Genomic DNA, 22,309 nt, shown 5'->3' with positions numbered 1-22,309 from the left:
TGTTTTGGGTTTTGTTATTTGGTTTTTAATTTGTATTGCACTTCTCAGCCAGTCAGATATAAGTTATTTTGTTTTCCGCTTTGTTAATTTGGTTTTGAATTTGTTATTTTGTTTTCCGCTTTGTTAATTTGTTTTGCACTTCAGGGCCACCGTAGTTTTCACTATGGGTAGCCAATTTTACACTGGCTTTCTGTGTTTCTCCACACACTGACGACATAGTATTGGCGCTTTTTCACTCATTGCAAAAAAAAAATACTGTACAAGGAAATGTCAGTCAGCAACAGCACAGAGTTTATTATCATCACAACAAAACTGTTTAAAATAAAGATGCAAACATAAGTACAGCCTGAAAAAATAGACAGCATAGAAAATCGTTCAGTTAAAAAGGAATCAATTAATTCAAGACAAATACTACACTTATAATTGTTAGTTTATATAAACTGCTCATATCCTAGATAACATTTAAACCTGTCCATTTAGAGTTTATATTTTCAAAGTCCAGCATTAGTACATAAAAAAGAACCCAATACGTACATCTCCATTAATTATGAAAATAAAACCTGTGCTACAAATCTTACAAATCAAACCTAAGTGTATTTATTGTGACATTAGGGGGGCATTTGTCTGCGTGTGTGTGTGTGTGTGTGTGTGTACGCGCCTGTGTAAAAAAGAGACAAAGAAAGAGAGAGAGAATTTTATTCGCAATCTTTAAAATGACCCTGGAAATATCCAAAGGCTTTTAATTTATAAGCTAACTGCAAAAGTAAAATAGCATTGCAAAATAATATACACCTATACCTATAATTATTTATATAATAATATTAATGATATACCTATAAATATACTTATTTTTTATAAATATACTTACTTATTAAAACATATTAATCATAATTCTAAATGTGCTCCTAAAACAGATTTATTCATTCATGTATTAATTGATTGATTCATTGATTGATTTATTTATGTATTAATTAAATTGTATTTATTTATTTTTATCCAACTATGGCTATCTCAGCCCTCTCATCTGCTTTGTATTCTTCAACCTAATATTTTTTTACTTTTGTGTATTTATCATTATTATTTAGATTGTTTTCAATACACGGAAATAATTGCTTGGCTGTCGAGATTTCTGTCGAAAATAAATCCTTTTTAAAGGACTTTTGTTCTTGAAATACATTATTTTCAGTTAAAGGCTCTGTACTTCTTCTTTGTTCACAAAGCCATTTTAACAAAAGGAGGATTTTTCCTAAATGCTTTAACTAATTCTTAAAAGGGGTGCCACTAATTATGGAGTACATTGCATGTCATATTGAAAGCTCACAAAAAAACTTTAAAAATGATTTGGTGAGTGAGTCGGATAAGAGCCACTTTAACGCAATGTGTGAAAATAGCCTATCATCTAATAACTTTAAGATGATGAACTTAACTATATTTATTTAGAATCATTATCCTCATTTGCACTTAAAAATATAATAAAATAGTTATTATTATTATTATTATTATTATTACATAGTATGTTATACTGTATATACCTGTTATCTAATATATATATATATATATAACTGGTTAATCCCTAGGGAAGCAGAGTTAACTTTAGACCAGTCCACTTAGAGGATAAACAACTGTGTCTTAAATATTACTTGTTATTAGTTATGGCCAAATTCTCGTAGTCAGATTCTGATTGTTTGAGGACTGAGTCCAGATTGTGATAGACTTGGGCATTTTTGTCCCCTTCACCATCTCCAGTCATCTGAAATATAAAAAAAAAAAAAAATTATGTTCCCTTTCAAAAGCTACACTCGCTTTTTCAGGGAACAGGGTTACAGCAAAGTAACCCGAGATGATTTTAAGTAAAGTGTTTTTAAAGTAATACCTGAAGAAAAGAAAAAAATTGGCATGTACCTTTCCGGCAGATTGTGTCACTGTTCCGGAGCCTGCAGAGAGACCAAAAGGGACACAAGGTTTGGTTTATTATAAATGATGTACACAGGACAGAGATCTCTCAGGACACTGACAGATTTTATTATTTTTTTGAATGAATAAAGAGAAGGTAAGAAAGAGAAATATTTATTTGTTTTTGACCACCACATTATTAACTCATTTGTATATCTACAGTATAAACTTGGGTGGAGGGATTAATCAGTGAGCTAGCAGGCCTAAGCCCATAAAAAAAAAAAAAAAAAAAAACATTAACAAGCACCAGCTAATAACTCGTGTTAACATGGAATTTAAGGCTGTATGAGACACAGTACTGCAGCCCATCCTGAGGTTAAAACAACATAATATATGGATCAAAAGCGTATCATTAAAAGGAGTTTCACCTTGATGTTTTCTTTTGCAGTAGATTCCTATAATCACGGCAAGAGCAAACAGCACCGCACCTGTGCCGGTCACGATGTAGCCAGGTTTACCTGGAATATCTGTACAGGACAGTAGTGTTTAACACAGAAACAAAAGTTTAAGCCAGGTTAAAAACTACAGTATGAACTTCATCCCACTGGGAATATGTGTGTAGTAAAGAGGTATAAAAGAAAAAAAGATGGATCCAGGTAATATGGGACTTAACACATTTATAGCTTATAATAATCTATTCTATTATTTGCTGTCACAACATAAATAAGACTTGAATTGTGTTTTTAAGGATTAAAGTAAAATGGACCCTGTGGTTAAAAAGTGTCACTTGATATGCACATTGTCTACTTCCTAATAAAGTGAAGTTGCATACTGCAGCGAGTGGGTTAAAAACATTACTTTTCCTTTTTATATGTGTTTTAAAATGTTATTATTATTAATTAAGGTAAAAAAAAAACCCTGATGTTTATGTAATGTCACAATAATGTCATAAAGCAGGTATGATTGTTGTCAGCTAAGTCTATTATCTCCTGTTGGGTATTATCTATACTTAAACTCCTTTACTGTGTTGATGGAGAGTGTGCATATCACGTGATGAGGGAGCGATGGTCTGGTGGGTAACTTCGTTTAATGGAGTAGCTGAAAAAAGTGGGACATAATAAATAACATGGCAGCAATTTAATAAAGAAGAGTTCAGGCATAAAGTTCATACCTGGTGTTGGATGTGTGCTCTCAGCATGCACTGATGAACCCATGGTACGTTTTGAAGTGGGGTCTGTTGTGTGTGTGTACTGAGAAACAGTACTAATAACAGGATTATCTAAGAGAATAGAAACAGGATCAAACTACAGTCCATGTTCTCATTTCCCCAGAGTTCACTTTCATGTTGAACCAAATGACTGTCAATTTGGCCTCACTGATAATTTTTTTTTAATTAAAATTTTAAGGGAAGCCTTTATTTTGCACACTTTTTCATACACTGCCCAGCCAAAAACAACCATAATGCACTTTAATATTTTGTTGGAACATCTTTTGCTTTGATTACTGACTCATTTGTTGTGAGATCTTTTCGATAAACTTATGCAATGTCAACATTTATTTTCCATCTAGAGTCACATTAATTTCTCTAATATCTTGTACTTATGGTGGGAGAGTCAGAGTGCCATGTGAAGTTTTCTCCAGCACGTCTCAAATTCTAAATTCTAGGTCTGGACCCTGTAGTTGCCAATCCATGTGTGAAAATTATCTCTCGTGAACAACTTTTTTACAATTTGAGCCTGATAAAGTCTGGCAACATTTTCTTGGAAAGTACCCATGCCTTCAGGAAGAAAAAATCCTCGAGATTCAGTCTATTTAGGTTATTAGCTGACCTAACGTTTTGCGAACATAACATTGCTAAATCTAAAGCTGACCAACAGAAGCAAGCCCAGATCATAACACTACCCCAACGGGTTTGTACAGCAGGCATGATGGGTGCTTCACTTCAACCACCATTATTCTTACCCTGAAGCATTCATCACTCTGAAATGTAATTTCATCAGACGTTTAAATGATCTCAGATCACATTTATTTTTTTTTATTTTTTCTGCAGCAATCTCCTGAATGGATTTCTTTTCTGGATGCAGGCCAACAATTTGACCTTTTTGAAATGAACACAGGATGTCTTCTAACATTTGATAATTAAGAAATGTAAATCTACTCAATGTGCCTACTTAACGTTGAGCTTAAATAACTTGTTGTAGCTGAAACATATTAATCACTGCACTAACTATCCAATGGAAGGTCTTTAGCTATTTTCTTACTTAAATCCAGATGTTAACCTGGCTTCATTTGGCCAGCCAGTGTATGTTACTGCACGGCTAAATTCTTTCTTTAGCAGTGCAGTGTCAGGCATGATACAGTGTCCCTGGACAGACAGTGTCAAGGACTTGAGTCAATGAACCACAGTGGCAGCCTCATGGAGCTCTGGCTTGAATTAGCAATCTTATGTTTAATTTAATTCGATTTATGGGCATTTTTTATGATTATTTGATGTCCATACTAAATAATAATAATAAAAAAACAATACATGATTCTAGCCATTGACATAAGACTTTTAGTAATGCATCTCAATCTTTTTTTTTGTGTGTGTTGGCAAACTTACAGCCATGCTAACTGTCACTGCCTTAATGAGGTGCCATTGCTTTTGTTCTAATAAAAGAGCCAGTCTCGTTTCACTGTTATATTTGTCGTTATTATGAAGATACATAAAATGTTAATTGATGTGTAAGTGGTTAATAAGGGCCAGTCTACACTGTACACACTCTTTTAATACTCTGCCTAATATTATGTGTTCATTATCAACACTCACCCAATTTAACCAGCAGTAGAATCTCTTTGTAAATGTCACACCCTGCCCGTTCTATTCCACACCAGTAAGTTCCTCCATCCTCTGGTCTCAGATCAGTGATGGTGACGGTAAAGACTTTGGCTGTTGTGTCGTCATACAGAGAGAATCTGGAGTCTTTAGCAGGAGATCCAGACTTAACAGGAACGTCGCTATACCCAACATAGGGACATTTACCTCTGCAGAGATACTTGATGTATTCTTCATATCCAGATGTGTAGTTACATTTAATCTTAACTGATCGTCCTCCGTATCCAGTTAATGTAGTTACAGCATCTGTACCACCTGGAAAATAATATACAGTGGAATGAAATATGATCCAGGACCATGGTGTAACAGAGCCAGGTACAAAAGTTATACACATGGTAGGAGAAACCAATAAAGATATTAACCGCTCACATACTCAGACACACAGAGCATAGGTTATTTTATACACTGTAGGCAAGACACTTTGCATGTGTTAGCTTCCCTAGAAGTCTGACCCTAAAATTGTCCCTGATGCAGAAACTAATAATCTAAATCCTACACATCCTACAAAATAAGTATCTGCTCTCGGCTAGACTCGATACAAAAAACACTAAACTCACATTCTGTGTTGAACAACAGGAAGAAGAGAGATGAGACTGCAGGCCGACTGCACTGATAAAGCATTAGTCCTGATCTTTAAACACATAACCTGTAGTTAAGGACTGTTGTTCAGCTCGTATACAGATACACAAACTCTTCAAAGTCAATTTTACACTGAAAATAAGTAGAGATAATGTTCCCATGTGTAGGTGACTTGAACATGTAGGTTTCCTCATGCAGTAAGTGAAGTGGAAGCTCCTCTGTGTGCTTCTGAAGATAACCAGGAGCTCTCAGCACCCCTGAGAACTTCACTACTTTAAACACTGGAACCTCTCTATAAAAGTTCTGTGCTAAATGTCCATCAGTGCAAAGCTTTAATGTGACACTGATACTGAACACTGAGACTGATGAGGATTTGGAAGTGTTTGTACTTACCAAGAATCAGGCAGAAGGTGAAGATAAGGACCATCTCCATTCTACATCCACACTCACAGATATTGGAAAATAATATTCAAAAATAAAATATTCTAATAGTCATCATCCACACCTTTAGTGTCTAAAGTATGTGTGTGGGCTAAATAGAAAGTAGCATTATGTCCACTTCTACTTTTGACCTAGTGACAGAATCTCAGGAAATGTGTAGGAAGTGTTGCGCTAAGCTGCTGTAAAACATATTTTAGTATATTTGTATATTAAGTTAGTTCTGGTGTTAAACTCATTAACAGTTGATTTGTCTATTGCACCATAAACTGCAGTCTCTCTAGAGTATACAAAATACTTCCATGTTTAGCCTTAGTGAAAAACATTTCCATCACGCCTGAAGGAATATAATAATGATGAACACACACACACACACACACACACATATATATATATATATATATGTAGCCTGGCGAAAATGAACCAGCACAGGACACAGAAATGTCTTTTGGGGTTTTTTATTCTGAAAATAAAAATTGGGGTTCCATAAAAATAAAATGATAGTCTCTGGGAATCCTCCCCTACTGCATACGCACAATCACAACCTGAGAGGCGTAGCAACTGAGCCTCAGCTCCTAGTACAAATACATTTCAAATTGGAAACTAACCAAAATTGCTAGCACCAAACCATTAAAAGAAAAGAAAAAACAAATGCTGTTCATTTAAAACATACAAAAATAACTGTGGTGGCTTTTCCTGATAACACAACAGAAATGACACATTCCACTGTCAACAATCTTACATATCACAGTGTTCGTATAAAATTTACTTTATACCAATGAATGCATAAATCTTCCCAAAATACTGACTTTTCATGCATCCACTTAAGCACAGGTTATCTGTTGGCAGACTTCTTCACAAGGCACACTGTAAACATTTCCGGACAGATCTGTTGGCATCCAACATAAACAACAATAGTAGCCACTAACATCCAACACTATTTCTTTATAACACACTCTTTAACATTGGCAACGAAAGATTTTGATGCAACAGGCACACTTTCCAGCATATTCACCTGATAAAACAATCAGATGCACCTGAAACATAACGTGCTACAATTGCTGCAGCCGACGGTCTGTCTTCCTGTGTTTTTTCTTATTCACCGGTACCGCTCCGTATCCCCAAGTGTGCCCCCCAAATGGCAGTGCCATCTAGTGGCGAACATAGAAATTACATGTACTATTCCCACCTGGCTACATTCTCCCCTGCTAAGAAGTCATCGTCCTCGGTGACTTAGCTCAAAATTTTTACCTCATTTACTGCTTCCCTAAAAAATGCAGCACCCATACTTGTCAACAGCTGTGACAGTACCTCAGGACTTAAAGTTATGGCATTACATGCTGACTTAGGGATGTGATGTGGGTTAGAATGCACTCCTGCATTTACTCTCTGACTCCGGCGAGGTGCGGGAATTGGTGCGGTAACCTTATCTTCCCTATCAGATCTGCGGTGTTTTGCTGGGACATGCAACTCTGGTTGAGACACCATTTCAGTAACAGAAGGTGCAATGGCTTCAGGCACCCTAAGGTCCACAAATTCGGAAACCTCACTGTTCTCATCAGGGACTTCATCTCTCTCTCCCCCCTCTATCTGGTCCAGATCCAGGCACGTGGCTTCTTCCAACACCACATACTCCGGGTCTAGATCCGGGAGTTCTACTACACTCTCAGTAGCAGGGGTGGTCATAGTAATGGGAACATTACTTCTCGACTTCCTGGGTGTTGGAACAGGCCCAGCACAAGGCCTAAGGTTGGCTCGGTGGACTCTCTTTGTTGGACCACCCTCTACTGGCTCTACTGTATGCGTACTGCCCTGAACCTCAACAACCCTGTATATGGTAGGGCCCCAAGCATCTTGAATTTTGTTTCTCCCCTGTGGCCAGTGACGTAGGTAAACTAGCTGACCTACTTCTACCGGGGGACAATAAACCTTGCCCTGCTCCTGCTGGACTCTCTCTTGAGCTTTTTGCTCAGCAAACTGCTTCGCTCTATGGTGTGCTTCTTTTAAGCGCTCCTGATGGACTGTGAGCCAGTCCTGTTTCTTATCCAGCACCTGTTCCTGACCAAGCAAAGCATCTACTGGAAGGTGCGGGTGTACCCCAAACATGAGGTAGTAAGGCGAATGCCCTGTCGTGGCATGAGGAGTTACATTATAGGCATAGACAATTTCTGGCAAATGTTCAGGCCAACGGCGTTTCTTTTCCGGTGGCAAAGCGCACAAAAGGTCGTGAAGCGTCCTATTAAAACGCTCACACTGTGCGTTGCCCTGCGGATGGTGAGGTGTGGTGCGAGTTTTCTTCACCCCATATAACTTGCACAGCTCCTGAATGACTTCACTCTCAAAGTTTCTGCCCTGATCTGAATGTAACCTCTCAGGCACACCATACTTCATAAACCACTCCCGGAGGAGGACCTTGGCCGTAGTATCTGCTTTCTGATCACGTGTTGGAAATGCCTGTGTGAACTTGGTAAAAACATCTGTTACCACCAAAACGTTCTCTCGTCCATCAGAAGCACGTTCCAACACACTAAAATCTACAGCAACAACTTCAAGAGGCCGTGAAGCTAGAAAGGGCTTCATGGGGGCACGTATCTTTGGCTGGGGCATCTTGGTAAGGATGCATCTCTGACACTGCTTAACCCACTGTTCCACATCTTCATACATCCCAACCCAGTAACACCTCTGCTTCAACAAGTTCTGTGTGCGCTCTACTCCCTGATGCCCCATGTGATCATGTACACACTCAAGTACAGCTTCCTTTAGACATGCTGGTAAAAGGAGCTGTTGACATTCACCCACATGCACATCGTCAATGACGCGATGTAGTAATCCATCAACCTCCCTTATTCTGGGCCACTGCCTGAGCAAAGAGATGACCGGTTTGGACAGACTCTTTCTCTGATGATAGGTGGGCTTCCTCTGCCAGTCCCAGAAATGTCTAAAGGACTTAAGCGTTGGGTCATTGCTCTGAAACTGTTTCAACTCGTCTTTGGTGTAACCCGGCAGAGTTGGTGTATTACCTTGGGAGTCAGTGACCTCAGTACCCTGCTTAACTACACCAGCACGAACCTGCCTAACTTGACAACACTTCACACCTGCACTGACTAGATCTGGCTCCAGAGCTGTTCCCTTTCTGACCACATTACAAATGGATATACACCCATCAAACTCTTCATCATCTCTAGCCTGTAGCTGCTCCCCTGCTAAAGGCTGCCTAGAGAGGGTGTCAGCTGCAGTGTTACATCGGCCAGGGCGATACTGTACTTCAAAGTCAAAAGGAGCTAACTGAGCAACCCAGCGTTGTTCAATTGCCCCAAGTTTAGCTGAATTGAGGTGACACAAAGGGTTATTGTCCGTTATTACAGTAAACTTAGACCCTAACAAGTAACCCCGAAATTTCTCTGATATAGCCCACTTGAGTGCGAGGAGCTCCAGTTTCATGCTGCTGTAATTCCTGTCATTTTTCTCAGCATTTCTCAACCTTCTACTCGCATAAGCTATAACCCGTTTTTTGCCTCCCTGGTACTGGTAGAGAACTGCACCGAGCCCCAAACTGCTGGCATCAGTCTCAACAACGAATGGGAGGGAGAAGTCTGCATAACCAAGTAGAGGAGCACTGGTGAGTCTCTCCTTCAGTTGGTTAAATGACTCTTCACACGTTGGTGTCCAAAGGCATTCAAATAGGCTCTTGGACCTACCAGGGCCGTTTTCTTTAATGCATGCGTTGACCACATTATGCAAAGGACCAGCCAGTTGGGAAAACCCCTGCATAAACCTCCGGTAGTAGCTGCAAAATCCCAAGAATGATCTTAAGTCTTTGACTTTAGCAGGTATTGGCCACTGCTTCACTGCTGCTACCTTATTGGGGTCTGTGCCAATGCCGTCAGCTGAGATCTGGTGACCAAGAAAACATACACTGGGCTGAAGAAAATTGCATTTCTCTACCTTGACCTTCAAACCTGTTTCTTTGAGTCTCTTCAACACTGTCTGTAGTCGCACTAGGTGGTCCTCAAAGGTTGGTGAATAGACTAATATATCATCCAAGTATACAAGCATTACCTGGAAGACCAAGTCACTCATGGTGGCCTGCATGAGCCTTTGGAAGGTTGCTGGCCCATTGCAAACACCAAACGGAAGTCGGGTGTACTCAAATAGTCCAAAAGGGGTCGTAAAGGCAGTCTTGTGTCGATCCCGCTCACACACAGCCACCTGGTGATAGCCGCTGGCAAGGTCTATGGTCGAGAAATACTTTGCCCCATGCAACGCATCAAAGCACTCATCGATACGTGGCAGAGGAAAAGCGTCACGTCTGGTCTTTGAGTTTAGTCGCCTGTAATCCACACACAACCTTAAGTTGTTATCGGCCTTCCTCACAAGAACAATAGGTGAAGCATAAGCACTAGTGCTCTCTTTAATGACACCCTTTTTAAGCAGTTGTGCTATGTGCTCTCTGACCTCTTTGTACTGAGTTGGTGGTATTCGTCGGTAAGGTTGAGTGACTGGGACATCATCCACTAGATTTATCTCATGCTTAACCTTGTCGGTGTAACCCAAGTCCTCATCGTTGAATGCAAAAACATCTGCATACTGGGCTAACAGGGCTGCTAACTTAGCTTGTTGATCTGGTGAACCACCCATATTCAGCTGACCTATTAATGATTGTAGCTCACCATCTGTCTTCATCTTCTTTGTGCCTATAGACACTTCCTCATGGTCAGCAGATATGCGATTGAAGTGTACCTCCACTGCTTCCTCAACACACTCAACCACACTGAGGACACCAAGTCTCATTCTGGACGGCAACCACAAATCTTCCTGTGAGAGATTCACTACTTGGACTGGGTACACCGGTTTGTTAGGCTCTACAAGAGTGGGGACAACCACAAGACCACTGGGTAACGGTGCATTATTAAGCTCCAATAACCTCAAAGTCTGGTCATTCAGACCCCTCCTGAGTCCCTTTGCATACAATTCAATTCAATTCAATTCAATTTTATTTGTATAGCGCTTTTAGCAATTTTCATTGCCGCAAAGCAGCTTTACATAGTCAAAAGAATTATTTAGGTTTGTATGAAATGTGAATTTGTATGAATCAAAATGGTCAGTTTGTCCCTGGTGAGCAAGCCGAGGGCGACAGTGGCAAGGAAAAACTCCCTGAGATGGTAAGACACCGTAGCAACTGAAGCTGCTGGTACATGTACAGTGTTTTTACCAGCTATCCTGGCTGCCGTTGTCTTTCCCACTAGGTCCCGTGTTTGTACTCCCTGAAACGCTTCTCTCCAAACCGAGTTTAGCTCCCCACCAAAGACAGAGTCGAAACTAACAATAGCCAACTCTCTACAACGCTTTATCACATTCATTCCTATAAGTACTGGGGGCGATTTTCCAGGCTTGGACGATTCTTTCATTCTTTGCTGCCCAGCACCCATCCTTTCTGCCCTAGAATCTTCTGAAACTAAGTCTCCTGGAGCTAAATCCCGGACTACCAAAAACCCACACTCTGGTACAGTTAACCCCATAGCTCGCACACCCAACTCAATATAGCCTATATAAGGGATTGGCAAGGAGTTAGCGGCAGTTAGCTTTAACCATTTGGCTGTAGGGGATATGTCCTCATTCTCACCGAGCAAGTTTTGTCTGAAAAATGACTCAGAGATGGTGCTAACCTGGCTTCCCGTATCCAACAAGGCTTGAGCCTTAGCTCCACCCACCTCAATTTCCACTTCTGGACACCTACCAACTGCTCGTTCAAAAAATCTTTCACGAGTAAGGGTCTTTGAGCCTTTAAGCCCCCCTCGGATTGCCCGGCTCCCAGCAATCGAGGGAGCTAGTTTCCCTGAAAATGTGCATCGCTGGATGTGGGCCTACTCTGCGGCTTGGGACGTTTGCACTCCCTGGCAATGTGTCCTACTCCCTTACATTTAAAACAGACAGGCTTCCCCTCCTCTGTGAACTCAAACCTTCGGCCAGGCCTCCCACCTTTGTCTGGCTTGTCCCGAAGAGCAACACTCTGCCTCACCACATTGACTAACTCTCCAATAGCCTTGCCTTGCTCAGTAACAACTTTAAGGATTTCCTCCAATGTAGATGCTTTATCTTGGGTACTACCTGTACACTGACCTTTCTCCACTACACTGTCACACACTACGCTCCTGCTCTTGGCAACTCTGGTGTTACTGGGTCTCTCCTCAAGAGACCATGCGATAGCTTCCTGACGCACATCTAAAAGTGTGGACTCTGGCTTATCCCTGACCATTTTCCGAAGCTCCCTTCTGAGTGCAGGATCCTTGACTCCCTCTACAAACTGGTCTCTGACTGCCACCTTTGCATCAGAAACGGCATCGGGCTTTTGTTTAAGAGCTGAGCGAAGGATCTGCGATAGTGCGTGTGAGTATTCAAAGAAGTCTTCGCCTTCTAGCTGGTAACGGCTATAGAATGTCTGTAAAAGCTGTGCTACACTGCGCTTTTCACCATATGCTTCTCTGAGAAAACTGAAAATTTCATCAGGATCACTTAGCTCCTCATCCATGCACAATCTAACCTCTTCCAGTGCTGAACCCCTGAGGAGAGAGAGAATGAAGTCAACCTGGTCACTGTCACCCAAGCCCCTAGACCTAATAGCCCTGTGTACCTCATCAAGAAACTCATAAACGGAACGACCATCGACTGCAGCATCACCACTGAAAGGCTGGACCGGGCGTTCTCTGGGCAAGTACACATAAGATCTATTAGTGCCACTACTTAGAGCTGTTATTTTAGCCATTGCCTGGTCATGTTTGTTACTTAGTTCAGATAACCTGGCCTGAAGCTCAATGACAGGATCTATCTCTGTCTGTTCATTATCACTTCCTCTGTCTGACATTTTAATTGTCTAGGAATAAACTTTAACCAAGGGCAAGATATAAAAGGTCTCTTCCAAACTTGGTCAGCTGGCTGTCCTGATGTTCTCCGCTCCTTCTCAGAAGATCTCTATCCTCGTGGCGGTCATCGGATGTACAGCGTCGTGGTTACTGATCGCCAACGGCAACCCCAAGAAAGCCTCAGCGCTGAAGAACTTCTTTAACACCAGACGACGCGTGTCCCTGCCACCACAGTTATTTTTTATTTTTGTACCCTAGCACTCCAATTAAGGTTTACCTAGCTTAGATTTATAAACAAAAATCTAAATCTTATACACCACCAATTTTGCAGAACCCCACTCCTGGTACCAAATTGTGTAGCCTGGCGAAAATGAACCAGCACAGGACACAGAAATGTCTTTTGGGGTTTTTTATTCTGAAAATAAAAATTGGGGTTTCATAAAAATAAAATGATAGTCTCTGGGAATCCTCCCCTACTGCATACGCACAATCACAACCTGAGAGGCGTAGCAACTGAGCCTCAGCTCCTAGTACAAATACATTTCAAATTGGAAACTAACCAAAATTGCTAGCACCAAACCATTAAAAGAAAAGAAAAAACAAATGCTGTTCATTTAAAACATACAAAAATAACTGTGGTGGCTTTTCCTGATAACACAACAGAAATGACACATTCCACTGTCAACAATCTTACATATCACAGTGTTCGTATAAAATTTACTTTATACCAATGAATGCATAAATCTTCCCAAAATACTGACTTTTCATGCATCCACTTAAGCACAGGTTATCTGTTGGCAGACTTCTTCACAAGGCACACTGTAAACATTTCCGGACAGATCTGTTGGCATCCAACATAAACAACAATAGTAGCCACTAACATCCAACACTATTTCTTTATAACACACTCTTTAACATTGGCAACGAAAGATTTTGATGCAACAGGCACACTTTCCAGCATATTCACCTGATAAAACAATCAGATGCACCTGAAACATAACGTGCTACAATTGCTGCAGCCGACGGTCTGTCTTCCTGTGTTTTTTCTTATTCACCGGTACCGCTCCGTATCCCCAAGTGTGCCCCCCAAATGGCAGTGCCATCTAGTGGCGAACATAGAAATTACATGTACTATTCCCACCTGGCTACATATATATATATATATATATATATATATAGCAGTTTGCGAGTGTTCCGCAAGACCAGCAAAGATTTTAAATAAATTTAGACTTGGAAAACAAACAAGTCTTGGTTTACGAGTACCGAGTATCATATATAACGCACGCGCTTCTTCTTTGGTGTTTTGACGCCACCATAAAATAATATATTTGATAAAAAACATTTTCCCCCTACCTGTATCTTTACATGACGACTTAGGCTTTATTTACAGAGTGGCCCAAAATTATTTTTTAACCTGAACCTGTTGGGTGAGCTGAAGAGGAGCGCTCACAAGAGAAGGCACTAGGACCATAGGTGTTCTGCAGGGATTCTGTCAAGGAAAACAATCTCAGAAGCCCTGCTCTCTTTTCTTCAACCTCAGATAAGATTTTGTGTGCATTTTTCTTCTTAATATATTATATAAGAATTAAATGTACAGCTCATTGTGAAATGCAAAAAAAATAAAATAAAAGTTTCCTGAATCTTGATTTAGGGACAAACATCTCCAATATAATAATTCAGTCATGTGATTCTGGCAAACGCACAGCTTTCTTTGTCATTGGTCACATGACTCTCAGGGAAACGACAAACACCTTGGAGCGAGACTTCATTCGGACACGCCCCCTTCTGCTCAATACAAGCTTCAAGTTAGGCCTTGTTAGGCCTGAGCGTTTTTTCTGCCGGTCGTAGCGTCCGGTGAGCGCGGATCAGGCACTGAGGGTTTTCTAAACATAGGAGTGAAAATAATGTTCACACAGGCTTTGGTGACGTGCATTTGTCCGCCTGCGCTTTTATAGGGCGTCAAAAAACTTTGCATGCAGCTTTTTCTTGCTGTTCAAATCCCAACAAATGCAAGGAAAACTTGTGCGTTTTCTTCGCATTCATTTTAGGCTTTAGAGGACCGAATATATCCCATGATACTACATGCTATAAATAGAGAAATGTGAAAAAAAAGCTAAATAAAATGTTGGAGGAAGTTGATCCAGCCCAGCTCGTGCAGCATTGCACCAGCTGCAGCAGACAATCAAAAGTGGAAACTGACATCCGACAGTAATTGAAAAACTTGCGTGAAACTTTGCATTTCTTAATAAACCACAAAAAAACTTCCTTAAATCTGAAGTTGCACAGTCAGAGGGTGAACCCAGTAGCGGCGGCGATTTTTTCTCTCCTTATGTCGTTGTATTACAAGAACTTTTAAAGCAAGAAGATTAATGTCTAATATAGCAAAATGGCCCATATTAAAAGGAGGCACCTTAAAAAAAAAAGACAAGGGCTTTCATATCCATTTTTCTGACACTTCCTCCACAGGTTAACACACAAACTACAATTTGGAGCTTTAGTTTTTTTTCTGTTTCATAAAGTTCAGGCATGATCTTCATGCTGAATTGGGTGCATAAGGGTATCTCGTAGCATGGCACTACAGTAGCACTCTAAATGTTTTTAAATAATTTGCTTTCCACAACAGAGTATAAGCTTATGTTTGCCACAATAAACATCCTGATACATTTGGTAATCACTTTATCCTGCTCTGATTTGGTGCAAAGTAAGCAGCGGTCAGCAGCGGTTGCTGTGGTTGTTGTGGTTTGCATCCTGACAGCACACCAGAGTAATGTCGCTTCAGATGTGTGGCCATGCTCGATGTATTTTAGCTACAGTGCCTACACTAAATACAACGGCTTGTCCATTACCCTTCTTCCTTCATCATTTTACCACTAGCCATTGTTGTTGCCTGATTAACAGGCCCCATTCACATAGAGATGACTGCTTTGTGTAATTAATTGCTTAAAAAGCAATATCGGCTATCTTACTTTGAGATCATTAAAATCTGATCCGCAATTAATCCAATGGTCATGTGCTTGCCAAACCATGGGCCATGATCCGCACGGAACTGTAATCCATTGCTTTTCTATTTTCTATTGAGTTTGCACAACAGTATTTTTAGTGGGTTGAAATGATAAAAAAATAAGTGGAGGTACCGTCAATTCTATTTTTATTTTTTTTTTTTAAGAATTAAAACAATTAAGTTTGATTATTAACAGTAACCAGGTCAGTACTATAAAAAAATCCAGGGCCCTGCCCATAGTACTACAACACCATTTTACTGGTGCCAAATACTAGCTTCATTGGACGGATGCTACACCTGTCCAGAAGATACAAGCACATCACCCCTATCTTATCTTCACTTTATTGGCTCCCTGTGGAATTTCGCATTGATTTTAAAATACTACTTTTGACATATAAAGCATTAAATGGTCTCACACTGCAGTATCTGAGTGAACTGCTAGCGTCTTACGATCCGCCACGTCTACTTCGATCAAAGGCTTATTAGTACCGCGTATTAGGAAAACTACAGCAGGGGGCAGAGCTTTTTCTCCAAAGTTATGGAATAGTCTTCCAAATAGTGTTCGGGACTCAGACACAGTCTCAGTGTTTAAGTCCAGGCTAAAAACCTATTTATTTAATCAAGCATTTTTATAAATAGATTTGCCATAGGTAAAGGAGCAGATCTGGGGGACTCATGGACGTAGAGTATTATGGTGAACTGGTATGTTTGGATGCTGTCTTCCTCACTCTCATTGATCACTCAGGTTTGTTGACGGTAAGGTGATTGGTTGCTTTACATCTCAGGGAGCCCTTATGTCTGTCTTTCCTTCTGGCCCTCCCTTTTAGTTATGCTGTTATAGTTAGTCCTGCCGGAGTCTCTGCTTGCACTCTACAGTTAATATACTTTGACATTATACATTATATGACTGTGACCAGACCTTACTGTTATCTCTTCTCTTCTTCTTTCTCCCCTGTTCTTTCTCTTCCCCTTTCTCCCCCTCTCTCTGTCGAGCTACACATGTCGTTCCTGAGCTGCCAATGATCCAGACTCCCTCTGCCCTTCGGACCTGTCTGACCCATCCTGGTGCCCCGCTTCTGGTTGGAGATCTCGTCACATGGATGCCCCGTGTGTCTCTTTGGGATGTGTCTCGTGTCTGGGGGTGGTTCTCTCTACCTAGAAGACGGTTCTGGCCTCAACTGGTGTCGGCAGCTGTTTCTCTGAGGACTTGACCGTTCGATTGTTCAGGACTCGAACTTCATACAAGTATACCTGAGTTTTTAAACTGGACTCCATATTAACATTAACTGTTATGCTGAACTGCCTGCCAACTGAAACACTGTATAAATGCAGATCAATTCGTGCTCTCTGTTTCACCCAGATGAGGATGGGTTCCCTGTTGAGTCTGGTTCCTCTCAAGGTTTCTTCCTACTACCATCTCAGGGGGTTTTTCCTTGCCACTGTCGCCCACGGCTTGCTCACCAGGGACTATCTGACTATTTTGATTTATACACATTTAAATTCCCAAACTTAAATAATTCTTTTAATTGTGTAAAGCTGCTTTGGGACAATGCCAATTGTTAAAAGCGCTATACAAATAAAATTGAATTGAATTGAACTGTCTGTAGACCTTTTTGGTCCTTGTTGCTGTGAGAGTAGAGCTTAGTGTTCATGACTTACTCTGTTACTTGTATACAGATGAACGAGTATTGCATCATAGATTACTACCTGTGTTATATGTATAATGCTGGTGAGTGACTGCTTACTCTGATCAAATTATTGTCCTTAAATCAAGCAACGAAAACAACTAAGGAGATTGCTGAAATCACTAAAATTGGGTTAAGAACTGGAAATAGCATTATTAAAACCTGGAAGGATAGTGGTAAACCATCAGCTTCGAGAAAGAAATGTAATCAGAAAAAACATCCTAAATGAGTGTGATGAGAGATCACTTAAATGCTTGGTGAAATAAAAAAAATAATAATTAGAGAACTTATAATGCATATTAAGATTGTAACTTAAAGCATTTCCACACTCACAATACAAACAGAACTCAAGGGTTTGGGACTAAACAGCTGTGTACACTTTAAAAGAACCACTTATTAGTGGGGCTAATAAAAAAGGCTTCAGTTTGAAATATGAAGCATTGGAAAAAGGTCAAGTGGTCTGATGAGTCCAGAGTAAGCCTGTTCGAGAGTGATGGGTGCATCAGCATAAAAAGAGAGATCGAAGAAGTGATCCACCCATTATGGCTGGTGCCAACCATACAAACCTGTAGGGGTAGTGTTATGATCTGGGGCTGCTTCTGTTAGACAGGTCTAAGGTTCAGCAAAGGAGAAAAAAGATTGGTCACCTTATGACCTGAATGTACTGATTGACAAGGATTTTTAACCTCCTTCTATATTTTTGGGATGTGCTGGGGAAGATTTGCATGGCAGTCCGATTCTCCCATCATCATCATCATCATTAAGATCTTGGAGAAAAATTTATGGAACTCTGGGCTGAAATTTATGTTGTGACATTGTGATAACCTATGATAAAGCCGTATTTAAAGCAAAAGGTGGTCCAATGAAATATTACTGTGAGATCTTTTTTGGCCAGGCAGCAAATGTAGAACACAAGAAATTTGTAATGGAACACAAATAATAAGCAAATATGCAGGTGCAGTCTTGCATTGTGCCTGGCCCAAAATAAATGTTGTCTTCATTCTATAAATAGTCACAGCTGAGTTGAGTGCAAATAGTACCTGATTTTGTAGGGCAGCTGTTTAAATGAAGAAGAAGTGTGTCTGAGATATGTTTTAACTAAGAGAAGAAGAGTTTTACCTGGTTGTGTCCACCGCAATTTGATACACTTGCCGGTCCAGGGCCAATCGACTGGGAGAGACAAACACACACTCAGCAAAGAGCACATTTAAAGGAGTGCTGCATCCCAAACATCAAAAGAACCAGTCATTAACATGTCAGTCAAAGAGAGAGCCAGAAACAGGCAGGAGAGGGGAAATACATCTGCATTCTCCTGATTAAACAAAAGGGTTATAGTGGATAAGAGCCGTCTGACTGTATATTCGTCTGGATACAGGATATAGAAGGTATTACCACATAAGGCATCAGGAAGCACAGTGAGGAAGATGTTCTCAGGGCACAGGAATCTTCTTATTAGATTATAATGTCTTACAATATTATAAAACCTTACAGCAACATTCTGGCAAGAAGACCTATGAGTGTGACACTTTCTGCAGGTCTTTACTTCGTCCTTTACAGTGCACAGATATTTTTAATTAAAAACAAAAATGAGACTAAATAGTTAGCATTTTTTCCCCTAGGTCATAATGATTCCAGCATTACTTCTCTCGAACATCCTTAATAATACAAGCTGGATGAGTTATTTTGCGGCCTGGCCTGTTGGCACACATTTAGAGAGATAGACTATGAGACATACTTTTGTCAAATAGACTTCACTCTTATCTAGTGTAAGGTCTCCTATTTGTCATTCTGTTCTTCTCACATATTTGGGGACAGTGGCTTCTAAGACATGTGTCCAGGCCAGTACTGAATAATTAAAATGCATACATAAAGCATCAAGCCTTCTGTGTTGGATTACAATACATTTGTTAGCATACACTGTATGTCAACAGATTGTCTGTGCAGTAAGTGTTGCCCCATATAGGTAATTATATAGGTAACTACACAATTATCAAATTATTAATTATTAAATCTACCACAGCTCACTTTAGTGTCCGAAACTCCAACTAATAACTTTAGCTAATAACTAATAGCATGAATTTATTCAGAGTGTTTTAATTTAGAGCTAACAAATGCCACTGGTCTTAGCCCTTCAAGATATCCTGTGTTGCATTGGGTATCAGATTAGTGCTGAACATAAAGAAATTAACTTCCCGGAACTCACATACTCACTTTTCTCTCTCCATCACTAATTTGGGAGGAAATTCCCAAAATGTACTGGTGAGCTAGTGTGACCAAAAGGTGAGGACCAATGTAAGCTCATTATGTCCAAAGTGGGCTCATATGCTCATTATATAAACATACTGTAAGCTCTCTGTCAAGGAATGCCAGGTTAAGCTTACCTCTAAAGCCAAGTCATGATCACCTGCAACTCCACTCCACTATTTTCTTTTGACCACCTTATGCACCGGCCCTGAGCACACCTGTTTCCCATCTCCATTCATCACTCCACTTTATATAACACTCCATCAAACAACTATTCTCTGCCAGAATAGTGTGTGCCTTTATGCCCAACCTTCCAGCAGCTTTATCTGTTTAACGTTTCAGTTACCAACTCATACTTTGTTTTATTGACTATGCTTTCGTTTCTTGTTTTGGACTTGCGGTCATTTGGATTTTTGGCTACTGACCCTCAATCTCGTTTCATGAATCTGGATCATGGACTCTGTTTGATTTTCCTGCCTCAAACCATGCAATATTACAATCAAGATTTGGCTTCGCAGATCTGATCTCCATTCAGCCAGCATAAACCTTCCGATTCATTAACCTTCCAGCATGCATTAACCACTTCTGCATTTTCTCCACAGAGCTCATGCCGCACTTCCGCTACACAACCCGGCTCACTCTCTTTACTTTTAAAGCAACATGCACACTTTCCCGTGCTCAGCATTTGGATTTACCTCCTCGGCTTGGATCATGGAAACTTGGCTCAAACAAATCTAAGAAGATCTGAGGAACCAATGACTGACCTTCGATGAGGCAAACTGTAAATCTGCAGGCAGACAAGAGTGGAAAAGGAATCGTGAATGATGTTTAGAATCCACAGCACCCTCAGCATCGTATTGGCTAAGAGGACAAATCAATCTACCAATCAATGCAGAAGGATTAAAGAAGATCGAAGGCTGCATTACAATAATCCAACCTAAAGGTAAACTAATTTCCCTGAGCTGAAGTAATGCTTTCCTAGTAATATTATCTACAAGAGCTTTAATAAAACATTGGAATTTATCACACCAAGATCTTTTACTGTTGTTCATGATGGAACAAAAAGGCCAACCAGAGTTACTGTGTGATAAAAAAGCTTACTTTTAGATGCATGTGTTGTTCTAGTACCAGAAAATATGTCTTATTAGGATTAAACATTAGAAAGTTAATTAACATACAGTCTCTTATGTCCTTTACACATTACTCAACTTTATTAAGCAAGTTTTTCTCATCTGGCTTATGTGTCATCATAATAATAAATGAAAACTAATACCATGAATTATGTTCCTTTCTGCCAGTTTGAACCAGTCTGGCCATTTTCCTTTGACCTCTGACATCAACACCTATTTTCACCTAGAGAACTGCCCTCACTGAATAAACATTTAAACTGGAAAGCAGTTTCAGAAATACTCTAACCAGTTTGTCTAGCACCAACAACAGTGTCAAGTTCAATGTCACTTTGCATTTTCCCCCTGTTCTCATGCTCTATTTTAATTTCAGCAGATTTTCTTGGCCATATCAACATGACTAAATGCATACATACATAGCAAGTGGAATAGTATAGTCGATAACAAGATGGACAAGCTGAGGACCAGACTTATGACCCACCATGAGATATGTGCCACCATGTTGTGCTTTTATTTTCATGGAAACCTGACTATCAGATGAGATTAGCAGACTTGGGCAAGACAGAGGTGGCAGCATATCTGTGTATGTGAACAACAGGTGGTGTAGTTTACATTTACATTTAGCAGACGCTCTTATCCAGAGCGACTTACATTTTTATCTCATTATACATCTAAGCAGTTAAGGGCCTTACTCAAGGGTGGCAACTTGGTGGTTGTGGGGTTTGAACCTGGGATCTTCCAAACCGTAAATCCAATGCCTTAACCACTGAGCTACCCCTGTTGTTGCAGGTTGTTGAAAAGCACTGTTCTGGGGAATTTAAACTTATAATGGTGCAGTGTAGACCCTTCTATCTACCACAGGGAATTTAATGCAGTGTTTTTGCTAGCTGTTTACATTCGGCTGGGGGCTGATCATGTGACCGTCCTGGGAACTCTGTATGACGTCATCAGCAAGCATGAGCTGGCATATCCAGATTCTGTGATCATAGTAGCTGGTCATTTTAACCACTGTAATCTCAGGAATGTATTGCCCATGTATCACCAATATGTAATTTTTCTGATAAGAAAAACATTCTAGAGCATACAGTATACAGTACAGCAATATGAAAGACTCCTACAAGGCTGTCCCTCCACATTTTGACTGTCAGACCATTAATCACGGCTCTACAGCCAATCAGGGGCGTCTGTGAGCTCGCGCACACGGAAGGAGTGGCTAGCGCTTTCCTCCGAGTGTGTTACTCCGCCCCTAACGGTGCGTGAGCGAGCAGTTCGAAAAGATGCGGTCGGCTCGCGTCACGTGGTTTGGAGGAAACACGGGATAGCTTTCATCCTCCCGACTGAGTGGTGGTAGTAGCCTAAATGTGGGAGCCTCCTAGTGACGGGGAGGAATTGGCTACGACTAGATTGGGGAGAAAATCGGGGAAAAAGAAAAAAACAAAAAAAAAAACATATCCCAATGATAAACCCTTGGATTGGCGGACATTTTTCACTTGCTAAGTTAGCTAGGTAACTGGAAACATGAACGCGCATTTAACGTAATTTAAATATGCTAACTAACCTGTATAAAGTTGTCCCATCACTCTTTCGGCTGTTTTGGAGCAATGCAA

At 40.4% G+C, this 22,309-nt stretch overlaps 1 protein-coding gene across 2 annotated transcripts; it reads right to left on the bottom strand.

Moving 5' to 3' along the window:
• Window positions 1-270: 270 nt before the first annotated feature.
• LOC128506801 (CMRF35-like molecule 3) lies at window positions 271-5,877 on the bottom strand. Of its 2 annotated transcripts, XM_053477392.1 has the most exons (7): window positions 5,741-5,877; window positions 4,703-5,023; window positions 3,065-3,172; window positions 2,917-2,991; window positions 2,322-2,420; window positions 1,903-1,934; window positions 271-1,750 (listed from the first exon to the last, which is right to left on the bottom strand). In XM_053477392.1, the coding sequence occupies exons 1-7, from the start codon at window positions 5,778-5,780 to the stop codon at window positions 1,637-1,639; spliced, it is 789 nt and encodes a 262-aa protein (XP_053333367.1). In that variant the 5' UTR covers window positions 5,781-5,877; the 3' UTR covers window positions 271-1,636. The 2 variants fall into 2 exon arrangements, with proteins under 2 accessions (XP_053333367.1, XP_053333368.1); XM_053477393.1 differs by lacking the exon at window positions 2,917-2,991.
• Between the last annotated feature and the right edge of the window lie 16,432 nt (window positions 5,878-22,309).

Source organism: Clarias gariepinus, chromosome 18 (genome assembly GCF_024256425.1).
Source record: "Clarias gariepinus isolate MV-2021 ecotype Netherlands chromosome 18, CGAR_prim_01v2, whole genome shotgun sequence".
In the NCBI taxonomy this organism is placed as follows: Eukaryota; Metazoa; Chordata; class Actinopteri; order Siluriformes; family Clariidae; genus Clarias; species Clarias gariepinus.
Note: the sequence above shows the minus strand (reverse complement) of the source record. Positions and strands in the feature narration are given on the sequence as shown.

Excerpts from the sequence above, each read along its gene's own strand:
- LOC128506801 (XM_053477392.1), bottom strand. The coding sequence starts at position 5,780 with ATGGAGATGGTCCTTATCTTCACCTTCTGCCTGATTCTTG. Across the intron at positions 2,421-2,916 it reads GCACACTCTCCATCAACACA|ATATTCCAGGTAAACCTGGC; the intron begins GTAAAGGAGTTT and ends TGTCCTGTACAG. Across the intron at positions 1,751-1,902 it reads TGACACAATCTGCCGGAAAG|ATGACTGGAGATGGTGAAGG; the intron begins GTACATGCCAAT and ends TTTATATTTCAG.